The 18,825-nt window shown below is 44.7% G+C and overlaps 1 protein-coding gene and 1 long non-coding RNA gene across 16 annotated transcripts in view; one reads left to right on the top strand and one right to left on the bottom strand.

Moving 5' to 3' along the window:
• Positions 1-18,825, top strand: part of LOC138737196 (serine/threonine-protein kinase MRCK alpha-like) — a 653,014-nt gene that overhangs the window by 501,320 nt on the left and 132,869 nt on the right. For 8 of the 11 annotated variants that reach the window (XM_069887843.1, XM_069887841.1, XM_069887836.1 and 5 more), the window contains one exon: positions 11,800-12,047. In XM_069887843.1, the coding sequence (XP_069743944.1) occupies positions 11,800-12,047 (248 nt within the window). The remainder of the gene's footprint in view (positions 1-11,799; positions 12,048-18,825) is intronic. The other 3 variants (XM_069887840.1, XM_069887837.1, XM_069887847.1) reach the window with 1 other exon arrangement.
• LOC138737198 (uncharacterized) overlaps positions 1-18,825 on the bottom strand; it is a 93,029-nt gene that overhangs the window by 14,639 nt on the left and 59,565 nt on the right. For 2 of the 5 annotated variants that reach the window (XR_011340831.1, XR_011340830.1), the window contains exon 4: positions 16,245-16,339. This is a non-coding gene — a long non-coding RNA (uncharacterized lncRNA). Of the gene's footprint in view, positions 1-10,587; positions 10,737-12,351; positions 12,404-16,244; positions 16,340-18,825 lie in introns of those variants that run through there. The other 3 variants (XR_011340827.1, XR_011340828.1, XR_011340829.1) reach the window with 3 other exon arrangements.

The following is an 18,825-nucleotide window of genomic DNA, read 5'->3' as shown; positions in this document are numbered from 1 at the left end:
AACCCTTGGGATTATCAAAATCAACTGTTTGGAACATCATTGAGAAGAAAGAGCGTCCTGGTGAGCTCAGTAATCGCAAATGGACTGGTATTTTCCAAGGATGATCTCCACTGCCTGATGACAGAAGAATTCTCATCATATTAAAGAAAATCCCCAAATGCCTGTCCGACAGATCAGAAACACTCTTGAGGAGGGAGGTGTGGATGTGTCGATGACTTTTGTCTGCAGAAGACTTCATGAACAGAAATACAGAGGCTGCACTGCAAGATGTAGATCACTGGTTGGCCACTGAAACAGGGTGGCCTGCAGAATTCTGGAAAAAGGTCTTGTGGTTAGATGAGATCAACATTAACCTGTAACAGAGTGATGGAAAGAGCAAGGTCTGGAGGCTTAAAGGAACTGCCCAAGATCCAAACCATACAACCTTATCTGTGAAACATGGTGGTAGGGGTGCCTAGGCATGTATGGCTGCCACAAGTACTGGTGCACTTGTCTTCATTGATGAAGTAACTGCTGAAGGCTGTAGCAAAATTTATTCTGAGGTGTATAGAAACATTTTATCTGCTTGGAGCAGCCCACGGCCCACTCCACGGGCTGTCACAGCAAACAGTCGTCGAACACGACGATCGGGCAGGATGAGAAGCATGCTCCCAAAGGCCGCAGGAATAGTGGTCAAATCGGCCAATCACAGGCAGCAGATCATGGGGGTCCAATCTGGGTCCGAGCATCCAGGACAACCAATCAACAGCCGGCCTCACTCAAGCCACGCCCCGGTGGTTACATAGCCGGCTGCCTATAAAAGGCAGAGCTGCAGCCCAATAAAGTCAGTGTCGATTACTCTCCCTTAGTGTATGAGTCTTCTTTCAACCCAAGCTATAACCAAAGCGACCCCTCTACAGTGGTGACCCTGACTGGTCCAAACGGCGCTTTGGACCCAATGATGGAAGAACAGCCTACAATCAATGTCATAGCGTTGAAGCTGCTGGGCTTCTGGATGTCACGACCATGGGTGTGGTTCCATTAGGCCAAGACACAGTTCGCCATTTGTCAGATCCTCGCAGATGACATATGCTACTATCATGTGGTCAGTGCCAACAATCAAAATATTGCAGCCTGCATCATCGACTTCCTCCAGCAGCCTACAGTGCAAGGGAAGTCTGTGGCCATCAAGGAGCTATTAAATCGCACTTTCGGGCTCTCAAAGTGCAAGCACACGGCCGACCTTTGAACATCAACAGTTTGGGGTCAGGGCCCCATTTCACCCTCATGAGCGACATGCTCACTCTTAACAATGGCCACACCTCTTTCCCGCTGTTCTAACAGATCTTTCTGGAGCACCTGCCTGAAGACATCTGGCTGCTCATCGTAGAGGAAGACTTCAATGACCCCAGGAGGGTGGCTGCCCGAGTAGACGTGCTGGGGGCGGTGAAGAAGGACACCTACATTTCACTTGAACAGGTGATGGCACCTCGTCAGCACCGCACAGGCAGGAAGCTCGTTGACCAACCATCTGACCAAATGACACATCCCATAGCGGAGGTACTGTTTCTGTCATCAACGGTGGGGTACCAAGGCCCGTCGATGCCACTCCCCCTGCACATTCCAGGGAAATGCCGAGGCTGGCCCTCATTGATGGCCGCAGCAACAGGCCAACTGCATAGCTTCCTCCACATCCAAGACTCCCTGTCGGGCCGACGTTTCTTGATGGACACCGAGGCACAGTACAGCGTTCTTCCCCCATCCAACCTAGAAGCTGCAGCTTTGAGTAGCAAATGGCTCCAATATTTGGACATTTGGCACCCGTACAATTCCCCTCTGCTTTGGGGGCAGACAGTTCGCCTGGAAGCTTACAGTGGCGGCCGTACAACAACCATTACTGATGCTGATTTCCTGAGAGCCAACTCGCTACTGGTGGACATTAAGAGGCGTCGGCTAGTATGCACCTGGACATTTCAGACACTCACACTTGATGGCACTGAACTTACTAACCCCATCTACACTCGGTGAGTACTACCAAGAAAGAATTCGCTCAAGTCTTAGCAGAATTCCCCTCTATCACTACGCTCCATTTCAACTCGGCAGAACCCAAACATCTTCTCCCCCCCACCCCCCCCCACGAGAAACTCAATCTGGCTAGAGAACTCGGCATTGTACAGCACTCCAATAGCCCATGGGCCTCCCCCCTCCATCTGGTACCTAAAGCAGCTGGAGGTTGGTGGCCATGCGGGGACTATCACTGTCTTAACGAGGCCACCACGCCCGACAGATATCCCGTGCCCCATATCGAGGACTTCACCGCTAATCTGCAAGGGGCACGGATATTCTCTAAGGTAGACCACATCAGGGGTTATCATCAGATCCCAGTCCATCCCAATGACATTCCCAAACCTGCCATCATAACCCCCTTTGGATTTGAATTCCTCCGCATGCCATTCAGACTGAAAAATGTGGCTCAGACTTTCCAAAGGTTGATGGACGCAGTTTGCCTTCATCTATCTCAATGACATTTTAATAGCCAGCCACACCCGCACAAAGTAAGCCACTCACTAAGACCATTGTTCTCGATGCTAAGTGAGTTTGGTTTAACCATCAATCCAGCCAAGTGCCAGTTTGGTCGAGAGACCATTGATTTCCTGGGCTATTGCATTAACCAACATTGGGCCAGGCTGTTACCCACCAAATGCTATTCATTCTTTCCCCAGAGCAATGACCATGAAGGACCTGCAAGAGTTTGCAGGTATGGTAAATTTTTATCATCGCTTTATACCTACAGCAGCCCACATCATGAGCCCTTTATTCCCCCTCGTGGTAGGGCCCAGGAAAGACATTCAATGGACACTGCAGGCAACTGAGACTTTCCAAGCAACCAAAGATGCCCTGGCCAAAGCCAACCTCGTGCATCCCAGAACAGATGCCCTGACCGCCCTCATGGTAGATGCCTCCAGCACAGAGGTGTACTTGAACAACTGGTTAACGGACAGCGGCAGGCCATCAGAGCTCAAGTACAGTGCTTTTGATAGGGAGCTGTTAGCATTATACGTGGCAATTCAGCATTTCCGTTACTTCCTGGAGGGCAGGAAGTTCAAAATTTACACAGACCACAAACCACTTATCTCTGTTTTCAACATGGTGTCAGACCCGTGGTCAGCCATGCAATAGCAGCACCTGTCCTACATATCTGAATTTTCGACGGACATTGACTATATCGCTGGCAAGTCCAATGTGGTAGCCGATGCCCTATGCCATCCGGATATCCTAGCAGTGCATGACCCCATCCCAGGTATTGACTATGCGGCCCTGGCAGATGCGCAGCAAGCTGACCCTGATGTACCAGCATACCGGACAGCACTTAACGGCCTGCTACTGGAGGACATCCAGATCGCCCCAGGTAACCGCACACTGCTCTGCAACACCTCGACTGGCAACTGTGGCCCGTCATTTCGGCCACATGGAGGAGGCGAGTTTTCGATTTGGTCCACAATTTGGCTCACCCTGTTATTAGAATGGTAGCCAACAGGAATGTCTAGCACGGCCTCTATAAAGAGGTCACTCAGTGGGCCAAAATATGCACTCAGTGCCAGGCATCCAAGGTCCACATTAAACCCATCCACATCCTTTTGAAACAGTACGCTGCTATTTCAGCCACATGCACATAGACATTGTGGGGCCCCTACCTGTATCCAGATGTGCACGTTTTTTATTGACCAAGGTCGACCGATGACTAGGTGGCCAGAAGTGGTGCTGCTACCTGAAATTTCCAGAGAGAAATTTACGGGCATTACTGAACACCTGGGTGGCATGTTTCAGGGTCCCCAAACACTTTACATCTGACGGGGGGCCCAATTCACTTCCAGCCTGTGGACCACCTTAGCAAGTGCCCTGGGGACTCAACTCTACCACACCACAGCATACCACCCGCAGGTCAATGGGCTGGTGAAGAGGTTCCACAGGCATCTGAAGACAGCTCTGATGGCTCAACTCACCGGACCGAACTGGGCCAACATACTCCCTTGGGTCCTGCTAACCATCCGCACCACCCCGAAAGGGGATCTCAATGCATTCTCTGCCAAGATGGTCTATGGCGTGTCCCTGGTTATCCCGGATTCTTGGCGGCTTCTGAGGACATGGGGGAGCTACCGGTGGCTAGATTGTCTCGACTGGGCAAGTGCCTGGACTCACTAGCCCCAATTAAGCCTAGAGCTTACGGGCAAGCCAGCACGTTTACCCCAAAAATCTTTGCAGACTGTCACTACGTTTTCATCTGATGCGGGGTCCACCAGCCACCACTTCAACGCCCCTATGAGGGCCATATTGCATCGTCAGACACAATGGCTTTACCTGCATGTTGGACATTGGCAGCAAGGAGGAGACCTTCATGCTTGACCAGCTGAAAACAGCCCATTTGGATGTTAACCAGCTAGTTACTCACCTGACTCCATGGTGCAGGGGTCAGCCAACAAAAGTCAGTGTCTCGATCACCGGTTCTTGGGGAGAGGGTTGTGTTGCAGCCCATGACCCACTCTATGGGCCGACAGAGAAAACAGTCGTTGAACACGACGATCAGGTAGACAGCACGCAGAATGAGATGCCTGCTCACATAGGCCGCAGGAATAGCGGTTGAATCGGCCAATCACACCAGTGGATCGCAGAGGGTCCAATCTGGGCCTGTGCATCCAGGACAATCAATCAGCAGCCAGCCTCGCTCAAACCATGCCCCGCTGGTGACACGGCAAGTTGCCGATAAAAGGCAAAGCTGCAGGGATTATACTCCCTTGGAGTATTCTTTCAACCTTGAGCTATAAGCGTAGCGACCCTGCTACATGCTCAAGTTTGAGCATATGCTTCCAAACTCATTGGATGGCACTTCATCCTATAGCAAGACAATGATCCCAACCATACTGCTAAGCAACAAAGGAGTTTTTCAAAGCTAAACACTAGAAAATTCTTGAATATCCAAGTCAGTCACCCAATCTAAATTCAATTGAGTATGCCTTCCATATGCTGAAGAGAAAATATAATGGGACAAGCCCCGAAACAAGCAAGACCTGAAGATGGCTGCAGTAGAGGCCTGGTGGAGCATCACCAGAGAAGATACTCAGCATCTGGTGATGTCTATGAAACTTCAAGCAATCATTTGTATGCAAGGAACAATGCCTATTAGAATCTCTGAAAAGGCTGAGGACCCTGTAATATCTGTCTCTAAGGGTGATATCAGAACATCATTTAAGAGGGTGAACCCTCACAAGGCATCAGGCCCTGACAATGTATCTGACAGGGTACTGTAAATCTATACCAACCAACCAGCCGGTTTTCATCCTCTCATTATGGCAGCCAGAAGTTCTCATCATCTTCAAAAAGGCCTCAATTATCCGGGTACCAAAGAAGAGTAGTGTGGGCTGCCTCAATGACTACTGCACAGTAGCACTAACTTCTACTGTGATGAAATGCTTTGAGAAATTGGTCATGGCCAAAATTAACACATACCTAAAGATGTGATTCTGGACCCACTGCAATACGCCTATCGTTACAATTGCTCCACAGTAGATGCAATATCGCTGGCTCTCCACTCATCTCTGGATCACCTCGAAAAGAGTATATGGCTGCTCTTCACTGACTACAGCTCAGCCTTCAATACCACTATTCCCTCAGTGCTGGTCAAGAAGCTACAAACTTTAGGTTTCTGTACTCCACTCTGCAACTGGATTCTTGGTTTTCTCAGTGGAAGACCACAGTCAGTACAATTGGAAACAACATCTCCTCCATACTGATCATCAACACCAGGCTGATACGAGTCCAGAGGACCCCAAAACCCAGTCGCATTAGAAACTCACCAAGACAAATGGTTACTTAAACAAAACTTGCTTTTAATTTTCTTTAAACATAAAAACAAGATCAAACTTTAACTTATTACTATTAACTTAACCTAACTTAACCCCCTTCTAATTCTAAGTTCACGTGTATTTAATATGTATATATTCAGGAAAGTTCTTTGCTTTAATATTCCAATCATTCGCTTGTCACTTCTCCAAGTTCACCGGTATCAGGCAATTCTTATACCGTGCACAGAATTTAACAGTTATGAATTTTCACCAGGCTCTGGTGCTTGAAGCTAAATGGTTACCGCTCAGGAAGGTTCTAGTTGGTTTCAGAGAGAGATTCGTTGCTCATTGGACACACACAAACTGATTTCCTCCAATCAGAACTTCAGTGTCTTGCTGAGGAAACTTGCGCCATCATGGGTTTTCCAAATGACAACATCTTCTTCCAGGTCTCCACAGAGTTCCTCTGGAACTTATTTCAGGAGAAACATTCTAGCCAGCCATTTCCTCTTGTAAGGACTACAAGAGTTTTGAACAGGCTGAACTCAGAACTCACAACCCGTCTTCAAAATGGGGTTTTCAACAAGCCTGCCAGTTTGTCATGTTGCCATGCTGCCTTCTACCTCCTCTCTCCAAAGAATCACATCTTTTTTCTCTCTCTCTGTTTGCAAAACCACATGGCCCCTCTTAGAACAGCAAACTGCACCAGACAGATTGCTGGTCATCTGTTGCTTTAAAGACAATAGTTCATTTATTCCACAACTTCAGTCCAATTAACACCTACTTGTGAAGTCTCCATAGGCCTTCTTCAAAATTTCTGTAAAGTTACTGTGGACGTGGAGTCTCTGCTTATGCATAGCTCTTGCATTTCAAATGAGATATCTTTTGTGAAATTTTAATGTCTGTTTGTGAAGTGACGTACACTAAACCGCCCCCCCATAATCTACCTCTTTAAAAACATATTTATATATAATATAAAATATAATGTAACCCATAACACAAGCACACTCCAAGAATGCATGCTTAGCCCACTGCTCTACTCATTATACACCCATGACTGTGTCCAGGCACAATTTCAATGCCATCTGCAAGTTTGCCGATGACACCACAGTCGTCAGCAGAATCACAGATGGCAATGAGGAAGCGTACAGGAGGGAGATGGACCAGCTCGTTGAATGATGTATCAACAGCAATCTTGTGCTCAATATCAGCAAAAATAAGGAGATGATTGTGGACATCAGAAGGAAGTTAGGGGAACACAAACCCAGTGCTCATCAAGGGCTCGGTAGTGGAAAGGATCAAGAACTTCAAATTTCTGGGTGTGAACATCTCCATCGATCTGTCTTGAAGTCTCTGTGTTGATGCAATCATGAAGAAGGCTTGCCGGCGTCTATACTTTGTGAGGTGTTTAAGGAGATTCAGTACGGCACCGAAGACTCTGGTAAACTTCCTCAGCTGTACCGTGGAGAGCATTCTGGCTGGTTGCATCACTGCCTGGTATGGAGGCACCAACTCTTAGGTTAAGAATAAACTACAGAGGGTTGTTTACTCAGCCATCAACATCACAAGCAACAGATGTAATTCCATCGAGGACATCTACGAGGCGGTGTCTTATCCTCAAAGACCTCCACCACCCAGGCCATGCCCCCTTCACTCTGCTACCATCAGGGAAAAGGTACAGGAGCCTAAAGATGAGCCCTCAGCGGCACAAGGACAGCTTCTTCCCCACTGCCATCAGATTCCTGAATGATCAATGAACAAAGGCACTGCCTGACTTTTCGGGCCTTGTTATTGTTACTTTATTTTTTATAGGAATGTTGTAAGATGGTTATAATGTGAACGTTTGCTCTGTGACGCTGCCGCAAAACACCAAATTTTTTCATGACTTGTTCATGACAATAAATCCTGATTCTGATATGCAACAAAGTACTAAACATGGCTACTTTAATTGCTAGGTCCCAAATATTATGGTCCCCTGAAATGATGGGACTATGTATAAAAAGTGCAGTAATTTTTCCATGGCCAAAACAAAATGTATACAAATAACCTTAAATAAAATCTGGAATAAATGTGTATTTTAATCATATGTGAATTGTTTGATTACCAATTTAAAACTGAAGCACAGGGGCAAATAAAGAAAAAAATGTATTTGTCCCAAACATTATGGAGGGGCACTGTATAAACTAGGCTAACTCTATACTGTTGCAAACAAAGAATTGCCAAAGGATCTCAGCAGCTCAGATAGAATCCGCAGAGAGAAATGTTTTGGGTCAAGGCCCTTTATCATGTATTGCTGTCATTTCTGACCGGCTGAGTTCTTCCATCAGTTCTTTGTTTGCTCAAAGTTCCAGCATCTGTGGCATTTGTATTTAGCTCTGTACTGCTGTACTGTTCAACCAAATGTTATGATGTAAAAGATTCTGTGATATGACTGGTGAGCAGGTTGTCATCACCAAATAAATCACCCCATTGTCCATTGAATGCTACTGCATTCACCATGTGAACACTAAAAGTATAATACTGATGAAACTTATGGAGACATCTACAAGAGTCACCTTTTGGAGTTCAATCCGAATATGGATTTTAATCCAGATAAGTGTGAAGTGATACTTGAAAGCAGAGTATGTGGTTAATGGCAGATTTCTTTACAAAGTTCATAACATCACATACAACCCACCTTCAGATTATTTATCCTGTGGGTCAGGCAGAATTCTAATTACCAGTAACTGTAAGATGTACTCAAAGAAAGAAAGTAAGAACTGCAAACAAACTGTGCAATTACAGAAGTATAAATATTCTTCAGCCCTTACATGGCTCTGAATGAGTCTTTTGTTCAGGAGTCTGATGGTTAAGGTTCTGACAGTCCAGGACTGAAAGTGTGGAGGAACAGATAGATCTTGCGAACCAGGTCCATATGTCCCTCATACGTTGATGGGGTGATTAAACAGGTGTATAATATGGCTGGCCTTCATTAGTTGGGCAGTGAGTTCAAGAGCAGTGAGGTAATGTTGCAGCTCTATAAAACCACACCAGGAGTACTGCATTTAGTTCTGGTCACCAGGAAGGATGTAGATGCTTTAGTGAAGGTGCAGAGGAGATTTACCAGGACATTGCCTGAATTAAAGAATATGTCTCATAAAGGAAGACTAGGTGTTCAGACCGACGAAGGGTGAGAAATGAATACATTCATGATAGGCTTAGATAGGGTGAACAGCCAGCATCTTTTCCCATGGGTGCCAACACAAATATCAGATGTAATACAGGTACACGATCCTTTATCTGGACACCTAAAATCCAGAAAGCTCCAAAATCTGCAAGTGGGGAGAGGCGGCAGCGCGAGTCAGGCGCAAGAGGGGGGGTTGGGGGAGACGGCAGGGCGACTGGAAGGGGATGGGAGTGGATACGGCAGCACAATTTGGGTGGGCTTTCCGAAATCTGGAAAAATCCGAAATTCGGAACCCCAAGGGTTCCAGATAAAGGATTGTGTACCTGTACACCATCTGTTTAAGGTGAGTGGAGGAAAGTGCAGGGAAGATGTCAAAGGTATCACAGAGAGGTAGGTGCCAGGAATTCATTGCTGGGACTATGGGGAGATCTTCAGCTACAAGGTTAATTGGAACAAGAGCAAAATCATGCACTTACTAAGGGGGATTACAGTCAATGTCAAGAAAACAGTTATTTAAAGTGGTCACAAAATGGGATCAAATATCTAGGTGTCGGAATAGACAATAACTTGAATAAGTTATATAAACTAAATTATGCTGCCTTGCTTGAGAGAATTGAGGAGGACTTAAATAGGTGGATGACCCTGCCCATAACCTTATTGGGAAGGATCAACTCTATTAAAATGAATGTGTTGCCAAGGCTCCAGTACCTCTTCCAGACTCTGCCTGTGGTATTGCCCTGGAATTCTTCCAAAATTTGCTCTCACAAGTAAGAACATTTCTATGGAATGGAAAGGTAGCCAAGGTCTCTATGGAAAAATTGACCTGGGATTACAGTCTGGGCAGATTACAAATGCCAGACTTCAAGAAATACTATTGGGCAGCCCAGTCAAGATACATCACCTCACTCTTTGAAGGGGAAGATGTACCATCCTGGGCACAAATTGATCTGCACGGGGTAGGTGAGAAGGTAGCAGAGGACTTTATTTATTAATGGAATGCTAAATTGTTATCTGGGAAAACAGGAAGGCCTATTCTAAAACAAATTGTCTTAATTTGGAATAAAATTAACCAATATCTGGGAATCAAAGTGGGGCTGTCCCCAAAAACGCCCCTGACTCCAAAGAGATTAAAACCATTGGTGGTAGGTAACAAGATCCTGGGCACCCGGCATCATAACGACGTCAGGTGCGTAGAGGACTGTGACAAGCAGGGACAGCTAATGTCGTTTGAACAACTCAGACATAAATATGATTTATCAAATAAGACATTCCACTGCTACCTCCAGATAAGATCTTTTCTGAAGGACAAATTAGATCCAACTATGGCCCTACCAACGTGTAGTGACATAGAGGTCATTATTCAAATGAGGAATACACAGAAGTTCATCTCGGCTCATCTTGCTCCAAGTGGAAGGACCTAAACCAGGCCTTCACAAATCAAGGCAGAGGTGGGAGTTGGACTTAGGAATTACGATTGATGAGCGGTGCTGGTCCGACCTGTGTCAGACCAGCATGACTGCAATCATTAAAGTGCGGTACAGGTTGGTACAAAACAACTTTCTGCACCAGCAGTACCTGATGCCACAAAAATTGAACAGATACAAACCAGAATTATCAGACCAATGCTTCAGATGGGGCATTGAGACAGGAACCTTTGTGCATGCAACCTGGACATGTACCACGGTGAGGAACTCAGTCAAGTCCTAGGAAAAATTATAGGCAAAGAATTCCCGCAGGATCCCGAGTTGTTCCTGTTGGGAAACATAATGGACATAAAAATTACAATAATTCTGTCCAAATTCCAAATCCAATTCGTAATGATCACATTGGCAGTGGCCAGGAAGTGTATAACGGTTACCTGGAAATCTGACTCCTGCCTGAGCATTGTGTGCTGGAACACAGAAATGCAAAGCTGTGTTCCCCTGGAGAAAATTATTTACAACTTAAGAAAAAAATATGACATTTATAAAAAAATTTGGCAACCATACTTCAATTCCATAGGAGCACACTATAGTGTGGACCATCATGCCTCACTGCCCTACCTTCCCCTTCTACTCCTCAGTCATGGGAGGGGGAGGGGCATCCCATTCTAACCAGGTAAAGTCAAGAAAAGAAAGCAGCCTGAGCTCTGGTCACCATGCCATGACAAACCCACAAACCTCTGATATATGTTTCACACCTTTGTTGGGAGTGTCATCAATGTGTGTCACTGTGGTTTGTTAAGTTTTAAATGTTGAGGGTGTTGAGGGGGGGGGGAAAGGGAGGGGGCAGAAAGAGCTTGAACTCTGCAGAGAACTTTGTATAGAATTGACAATTGTAAATTGTAGTCAATGCTGATACAGTTAACATTGACACTAATCATGTTGTTAATGTTGAGTTTAAGTTTGGAAAATCATAAACAAAATATTCAAAAAAAGGAATGCATTGCTGGGCATGGTGGTGGAGGCTGGTTCAAAACACTCTTAGACAGGCACATGGATGTAAGATTATGGGTATTGGGTATGGTGGGGTTAGATTGGAGCTGAGTAGATGTACATAGGTTGGCACAACATTGTGGGCTGAAGGGCCTGTACTGTTGTAATGTTCTATGTTCCATTAAATTGCTGAATAAACTTTCATTGTTTGGTGAATGTTGGAAGGAATGTAAATTCTTTCATAACACATAACCTACAAAGTGAAAAAGTAGAAAAACGGGGTCAAGGCCAATTCAGTCATATAATCAGTTCAATGACCATGACCTGATTCAATGGCTTAATTGGGCTGAGCTGGTGGCATTTTTATGGTTATATTATTACAAGTATTTTCTGTTAACAGCAGAAGCATGTTGGACGATCCCCTGGTGTGAGCAGTACAGAACATCAGCAGGAAGTGGCAAAGCTTAAAGCCGATTTGGAGAAGAAGACCGTCTTCTACGAGGAGGAGCTGGCAAAGCGGGAAACCCTGCATGCTACCGAGATCCGGAACTTAAAGAAGGAGATTCGAGATGCAGAAGGACAACATCTCACCCTCAAGAAGGAAATAATGGTTTTGAAAGACAAGTTAGAAAAAACCAGGAGAGAAAGGTAAGTGTGAGATGGCAATGTGTACAATGCACAGATTCTTACTGCAGCCACACAGTACATAAGATCCACCAGATCCCACAGTGTAAATTATCACATTATGCCAAAATACACAAATAGGTTGTGCCAGGTTGGCTTAACCAACACCCACAATGACAAGTTCTCAGGCACAAGAGCTTTACTCCTGAATCAACTGCAGAACTTTACTTGGTGCTGACTGAAATGGCTGGGGACCTGAGAATAAAGGCAGGAAGAATATTTATTACATACAATAACGATGACAAGTTCTCAGGCACAAGAGCTTTACTCCTGAATCAACTGCAGAACTTTACTTGGTGCTGACTGAAATGGCTGGGGACCTGAGAATAAAGGCAGGAAGAATATTTATTACATACAATAACGAGGCACCTTTTGCATTCTCAGGATAATTTGCATAGACAATGTAGTGGCTAAGGGAAAGCAGAATAATGATAACACGGAGAGTTGGTACCTTTCTCCAAGTCATTCTGTGGCACTTAACTGTTTGCTGGGAATAAAATGTGAGATGGGTTACCAATTTGGTGAGGAGGTCGCAAAGCCTGAAGAATGGAAGGCTGTACCTCTGCCTATGTTAAGGAATAGCTCAGTGGCGAGCTTATCTGGTGGCAGTTCTTGATGGGAGATCTGACCAATTTTTCTTTGAAAGACCCAGTTATAAATTGTGCAAGTTATTATTTTAAAGGACTGAGGTGGAGAGAGCAGAAAGAGGTTAATTCAATGTGATCTTTCCCCTGGCAATCCATCAGAGTTGGAGCACCTGTCTTTCATCTAATTCTTAACCTTTTCATACCGATAAATTCCATGTGTATCAGTGCAGTTGAATAGGAAACCAAATGGAAAAAAAGTAGTGGGAACCGTTCTTTCAACTGATTCATGTACAGTTGCACTGTTGTCATAACTACCCAACTCATTTAATCAATCAAAGCTCATTGTTAAAGAACCAACAGCTTAACTTAATTAAGCAATTATACATGGCTCCACTGCTGACCCTTGTCCTGGCCACCCAAGTTCTGGAGCCACCGTCGCCTCCACTGGTGGCCCTAACTGCTGGCATGCTGTAGCCCCTTGGATCTCTGCTGACGGGGATACTTACTCTGGTCCTGACCACCTTTGTTCTGGTGTCCATGTGGACTCCATCGCCAGTTCCTACATCAACCTCAACCTCCGTAAGGCTGACACCTTGGATTCCTCCACTGCTGGATCCCACTGCCTCATCCCCTCACACTTCTTTCTACTTAACCCCCATCTTCTCTTTTCTTCACACTCCCCCTAGCCCTCAGACACCTTCATCTCACCCCAAGTCTCCCAGAGTTTCCCCTTTCTTCCCATCCCCCTTAACCTCAGACCTTCTCATCTCTCCCTGCTCCCTTCTGACCCCCCTACCCTCCACATCCCTCGCTAACCTCTTCTACTGCAGTTACCTCCACCCTCTTTGACCTCAGCTTTTTTTCTCTTGTGCACTCCACCACCATGGACCTTTTGCCTGTGGCCCTGTGTTCTTCTCCCTGCCCCTCCCACTCCCCACCATTTTATACAGACAGCTGCCTGCTTTTAGTTCATATCTTGATGAAGGTCTCAGGCCCAAAACATTACTAATATATCCTTATCTTTGCTACATAAAGATGCTGCATGAATTGCTGAGTTTCTCCAGCATTTTTATGTGAACTAGTTTTAAATAAGGCTTGTTTGAAATCTTAGTGTGTGTTGTCTGAGGAAATACAAGATTGCTAGACAGTATATGGAGACTGGAGATGCGCTCATGCTAACAATTACCTACCTCACAGGTCAGTGGAATATTCTTCAAATTTGGTGAGCATCTTTTGAATCATTACACAGGGGCGTGACCTACTGCACTGGGTAGGTCACGTCTCCAGAATGGAGGACCATCGCCTTCCCAAGATCGTGTTATATGGTGAGTTCTCCACTGGCCACCAAGACAGAGGTACACCAAAGAAGAGGTACAAGGACTGCCTAAAGAAATCTCTTGGTGCCTGCCACATTGACCACCGCCAGTGGGCTGATATCGCCTTAAACCGTGCATCTTGGCGCCTCACAGTTCAGCGGGCAGCAACCTCTTTTGAAGAAGACCGCAGAGCCCACCTCACTGACAAAAGACAAAGGAGGAAAAACCCAACACCCAACCCCAACCAACCAATTTTCCCTTGCAACCACTGCAACCGTGTCTGCCTGTCCCGCATCGGACTTGTCAGCCACAAACGAGCCTGCAGCTGACGTGGATATTACCCCTCCATAAATGTTCGCCCGCGAAGCCAAGCCAAAGGAAGGACACAGGGGCAATGAGCCAGATACTCTTTTGACTAGGAAGTGATTTTAAAATCACATGGAAACAGAATCAGAATCATTATAATTCAGAAAGGTATCTTGCTACTGTTAGAATAATGCCATTAGTCTCATTTCCATGCACTTTCCCCAGAGGCATGATTGGTATAATGGTCAGCGCAATGCCTTTACAGCATCAGTGATTGGGACGTGGGTTTGAATCCTGTGCTGTCTGTAAGGAGTTTGAATGTTCTCCCCATGTCTGGATTTTCCCCAGGGGCTCCAGTTTCCTCTCAACATTCAAAGTGTACAGGGGGTGGGGGGGGGGGGGGTGTAGGTAAATTGGGAGGCGCTGACTTGTGGGCCAAAATACCTGCTACCATGGTGTATGTCTAAATTTAATATGTCTACAAATTATTTTCTCTCAACTGCTTATCCATTGCTCATTTGAAAGCCTTAGTTGTGTATTTCCGCCAACCTAAGAGGTTGTAAGTTCCAGATGATCTACGTAAAACCTTTGCTATCTGTCTTAGCCCATAACTCTATCATTATGCTTCCTGATCCTTAAACCACTCATTAATGTTAACAATTTCCCGGCATTCATCCTACCTAAACCAATCATGAAGTTGTACATCTGGATCAAATCTCCTCTCAAGTACCTGTGTTCTAGTCAGTATGCCCTTGTTTTTCGAGTGAGATCCCTCAACTCTGGAACATATAAATCTTTTCTGCGAATACTCTCAAACCTTGACATCTTCCGGAAATGAAGTGACCAGAATTGGGTGTAGGGGCAATGTAAGAAGAAGGGTTTTAGACATTTTCAACATAACTGCCCTATTTTTTAGCTCCATGTCCCTCCCAGGACCATTGAGTAACCATTCTATCAGCTTGACCAACCATTTCTAAAGATTTATATACTTACCCTCAGGGCTCTCAGTCCTTATAAAAATGCAGAAATGACAGAGGAACTCAGCAGGTCTTGCAGCGTCCATAGGAGGTAAAGAAATATAACTGACATTTCGGGCCTAAGGCCTTCATCAAGGTCATTGCCAAGGAATACCTTGAAGAAGGCTCAGACCCAAAATGTCGGTTTCTCTACCTTTACCTCCTATGAATGCTGAGAAACCTGCTGAGTTCTCCAATATTTTTGTGTTTTTACTACAATCAGAGCATCTACAGACTTTTATGTTTTATTCACTGTCCCTATATACCTGTTAGAATCACATCATTTAGTCAATATTGCTCATCAAGGTCTCAGGAGTGAAGAGGGTCAAGAATTTCAAATTCCTGGGTGTCAACATCTGCAAAGATTTGTCCTGGAGTCTCTGTTGATGCAATCATGAAGAAGGCTCGCCAGCAGCCATACTTTGTGAGGTGCCTGAGGAGATTTGGTATGTCACTGAAGACTCTTGTAAACTTCTACTACAGGTGGACTGTGGAGAGCATCCTGGCTCGTTCCATCACTGCCTGGGATGGAGGCATCAACTCTCAGGACAAGAATAAACTCCAGAGGGTTGTTGACTCAGCCTGTGACACCACAGGCACCAGACTCCACTCCATCAAGGACATCTGCATGAGGTGATGTCCTAAAAAAGCCAGGCCCTCTTCACTCTACCACCATCAGGGAGCCTAAAGACGAGCCCTCAGCGGCACAAGGACAGCTTCTTCCCCTCCGCCATCAGATTCCTGAATAATCAATGAACCAAAGACACGGCCTGACTTTCTGTGCACGATTATTGCTATTCTTCTTATTGTTTTGTAGTGAGGTTGTGAAATGGTTATAATAAGAACGTTTGCACCGTGACGCTGCCACAGAACACCGAATTTCATGACAATAAATTCTGATTCTGATTTCTTGATCTATTACGAAACAAGTTTTACCTTAGATATTGATGCCTGGTTCTACCATTGCTCGGCAGATGTAAAGGAATGAATGGAGTTTTGGAAGAAGCTGGGAGTTCCACTGGTGTCCTGACCTTAGGAAACAACAAAATGCAAAGTAGTGCACTTCTGGAAAATCGGAAATGCAAAAATTAGAGAGAGTGTGTGAGTAGAGAGAGAACTGAGTTCCTGTTTTGGGGCCCTTTTAGCAGAATTGAGTTCTCTAAGGTACCTGATATACTGAACAAAAAAACTTTATTCGTCATCTATGTCACACAGTGTATGAATTCTTGCAGTGCTTTAAATAGATTAGTCTGCTTATCTATTTAAAAATAGCAACCATAATTTGATTTGGGATAACCTGAGGTCGTTGTCTTGAAATGTCACCTCTTTTCAGTAATACTAATTTTAAAGCTTTGGGCAGATTAAATGTCTGGCATATCTGTTTCCATTTATTTTGGATCTCTCCAGTTTGGAGAAGTCAGCCACTTGCTGTGATGTTATCCTACATCTGGTCCTAGCACTGCATTATGATGTGACCATGACTATTTCTGCTACTTGAAGACAGCACAGCACTTTTCAGCCAATATCCCTAACTGACAGTTAATGAAGTGCATAGGGCAATGGTGTTACAGCACCAATGACCAGGGTTCGAATCCTGTAAGGTTTTTGGACTTTCTCCTCCGGGAACTCTGGTTCCCACCCTTCAAAAACAAACCAGAGCTTGTAGGTCAATTGGATGTAATTGGCCGGTACAGCTCGTGGACCAAAAGGTGTTGTATGTCTAATTTAAAATTATCTTCAATTTTTCTCCCTTCTGTTGAACCACATTGGTATATTGGATCCCTGGTTCGATCAGGGCTTTTGGAAAAAGACAGTAACACCTAATGATTTCAGAATGAACTTGTTGCACTGGAACAGTTTTGTTCCAGATGAGAAGTTAGCAGTACTAAAAGGGTGAAATGTAATATTAAAATCAGATTTTGAATGAGTGCTGGGGGGCTGGTAGATCATGGGATGTTTAGTCTTCATATATAGATGGAATCTTCCAAAACATCTATCTTCACAGTCGACCTGAAACAGACTGTGCTTTACAAGTGTTCTCACAGTTAACTCGCGGACAGTTTCATTGAAAACACCGATATTTATAAACTATCAAAGTCCATCCTGTTTTGCATTCCCTTCTTGGGCCGAGGAGGATCTACCATGTTAGGTCACTCCAAGGATAGACATCTAGTAAGGTTATCATATGATTAAATGCAGTTGGATATTTAAATGTTACTCAACTTAGCAATTTATTTAAAAAGGTTGTTGTTGTTGACAGAGGAATGAGACCCTTCATAAGACATAGAGCAGAAATAGGCTGTTCAGCCCATCGAGTCTTCCCCACCATTCAATCATGAGCTGATCCATTTTCCTACTTAGCTGCACTGCCTGGTCTTCTCCCCATAACCTTTGATACCCTGGCTAATCAGGAACCTACTTGTGCACTAATTTAGATTTATGTTTACTATGCTTTCATCAGGCAACTATTGTCAAATGATGGTTTTGATGTTTTAAACATCCACATTCCATTAGGGTGTAAAAAGGAATCCTTGCATTTTAACTTTGCACAGTACAGGTTGTACAGGTACAAGTTGTACCTCTCTAATCCAGCATACTATGGTCTGGCAACTCCTATGATCCAGCATGTTTTGAATCTGCCACCAAGCTGGCGCTTTTAGTAGCACGAATGTGCCAAAATCTGCTTACGCTTCAGCCGAGTGTTTTGGTGATACAGTCCTGTTAATTTCTTATATTCCACTGTATTTTAGCCCTTTAGGATGTCATCATGGTTCCCTTAGGGGTCAATATTTGTTTTCCAGCATTTTCTTTGGTCTGGCAATGGCCAGATCCCAACATTGCTGGATGAAAGAGGTTCAACCTGTACAATGTTTATAAATGGATTCCACTACCAAAAGCAGAAATTATATACAACTGGGAATGAAAAACATGATGAATTTTTGGATTTCATATTTGTCATGGAGTATCCACTATATATGTCGGCTTATAAGTTGATAGTTGAATCTTAAAAATGTCATCCCAAAACCAGGAATCATCTTATAGCCAAGTATAAAATCCGAACCTTAACAGGCAAGTCTCAGCGCTCCCCCACACCAAGTATAAAATCTGAACCTTAACAGCGAAGTTTCAGCGCTCTCCTGCACCAGGTATAAAATACGAACCTTAACAGCGAAGTCTCAGTGCTCCTCCATGCCATGTATAAAATATGAACCTTAACAGCGAAGTCTCAGCGCTCCTCCGTGCCAAGTATAAAATACGAACCTTAATAGCGAAGTCTCAGTGCTCCCCCGAGCCAAGTATAAAATCCAAACCTTAACAGCGAAGTCTCAGTGCTCCCCCGCACCATGTATAAAATCCGAACCTTAATAACGAAGTCTCAGTGTTCCCCGCGCCAGATATAAAATACTAACCTCGATAGCGAAGTCTAGGTGCTCCCCTGCACCAAGTATAAAATCCGAACTATAACAGGCAAGTCTCAGCACTCCCCCGCGACAAGTATAAAATATGAATCTTAACA

The sequence above is a fragment of the Narcine bancroftii genome, chromosome 6 (genome assembly GCF_036971445.1).
Source record: "Narcine bancroftii isolate sNarBan1 chromosome 6, sNarBan1.hap1, whole genome shotgun sequence".
NCBI classification, from domain to species: domain Eukaryota; kingdom Metazoa; phylum Chordata; class Chondrichthyes; order Torpediniformes; family Narcinidae; genus Narcine; species Narcine bancroftii.
This window is presented reverse-complemented; position numbering and strand designations above follow the sequence as displayed.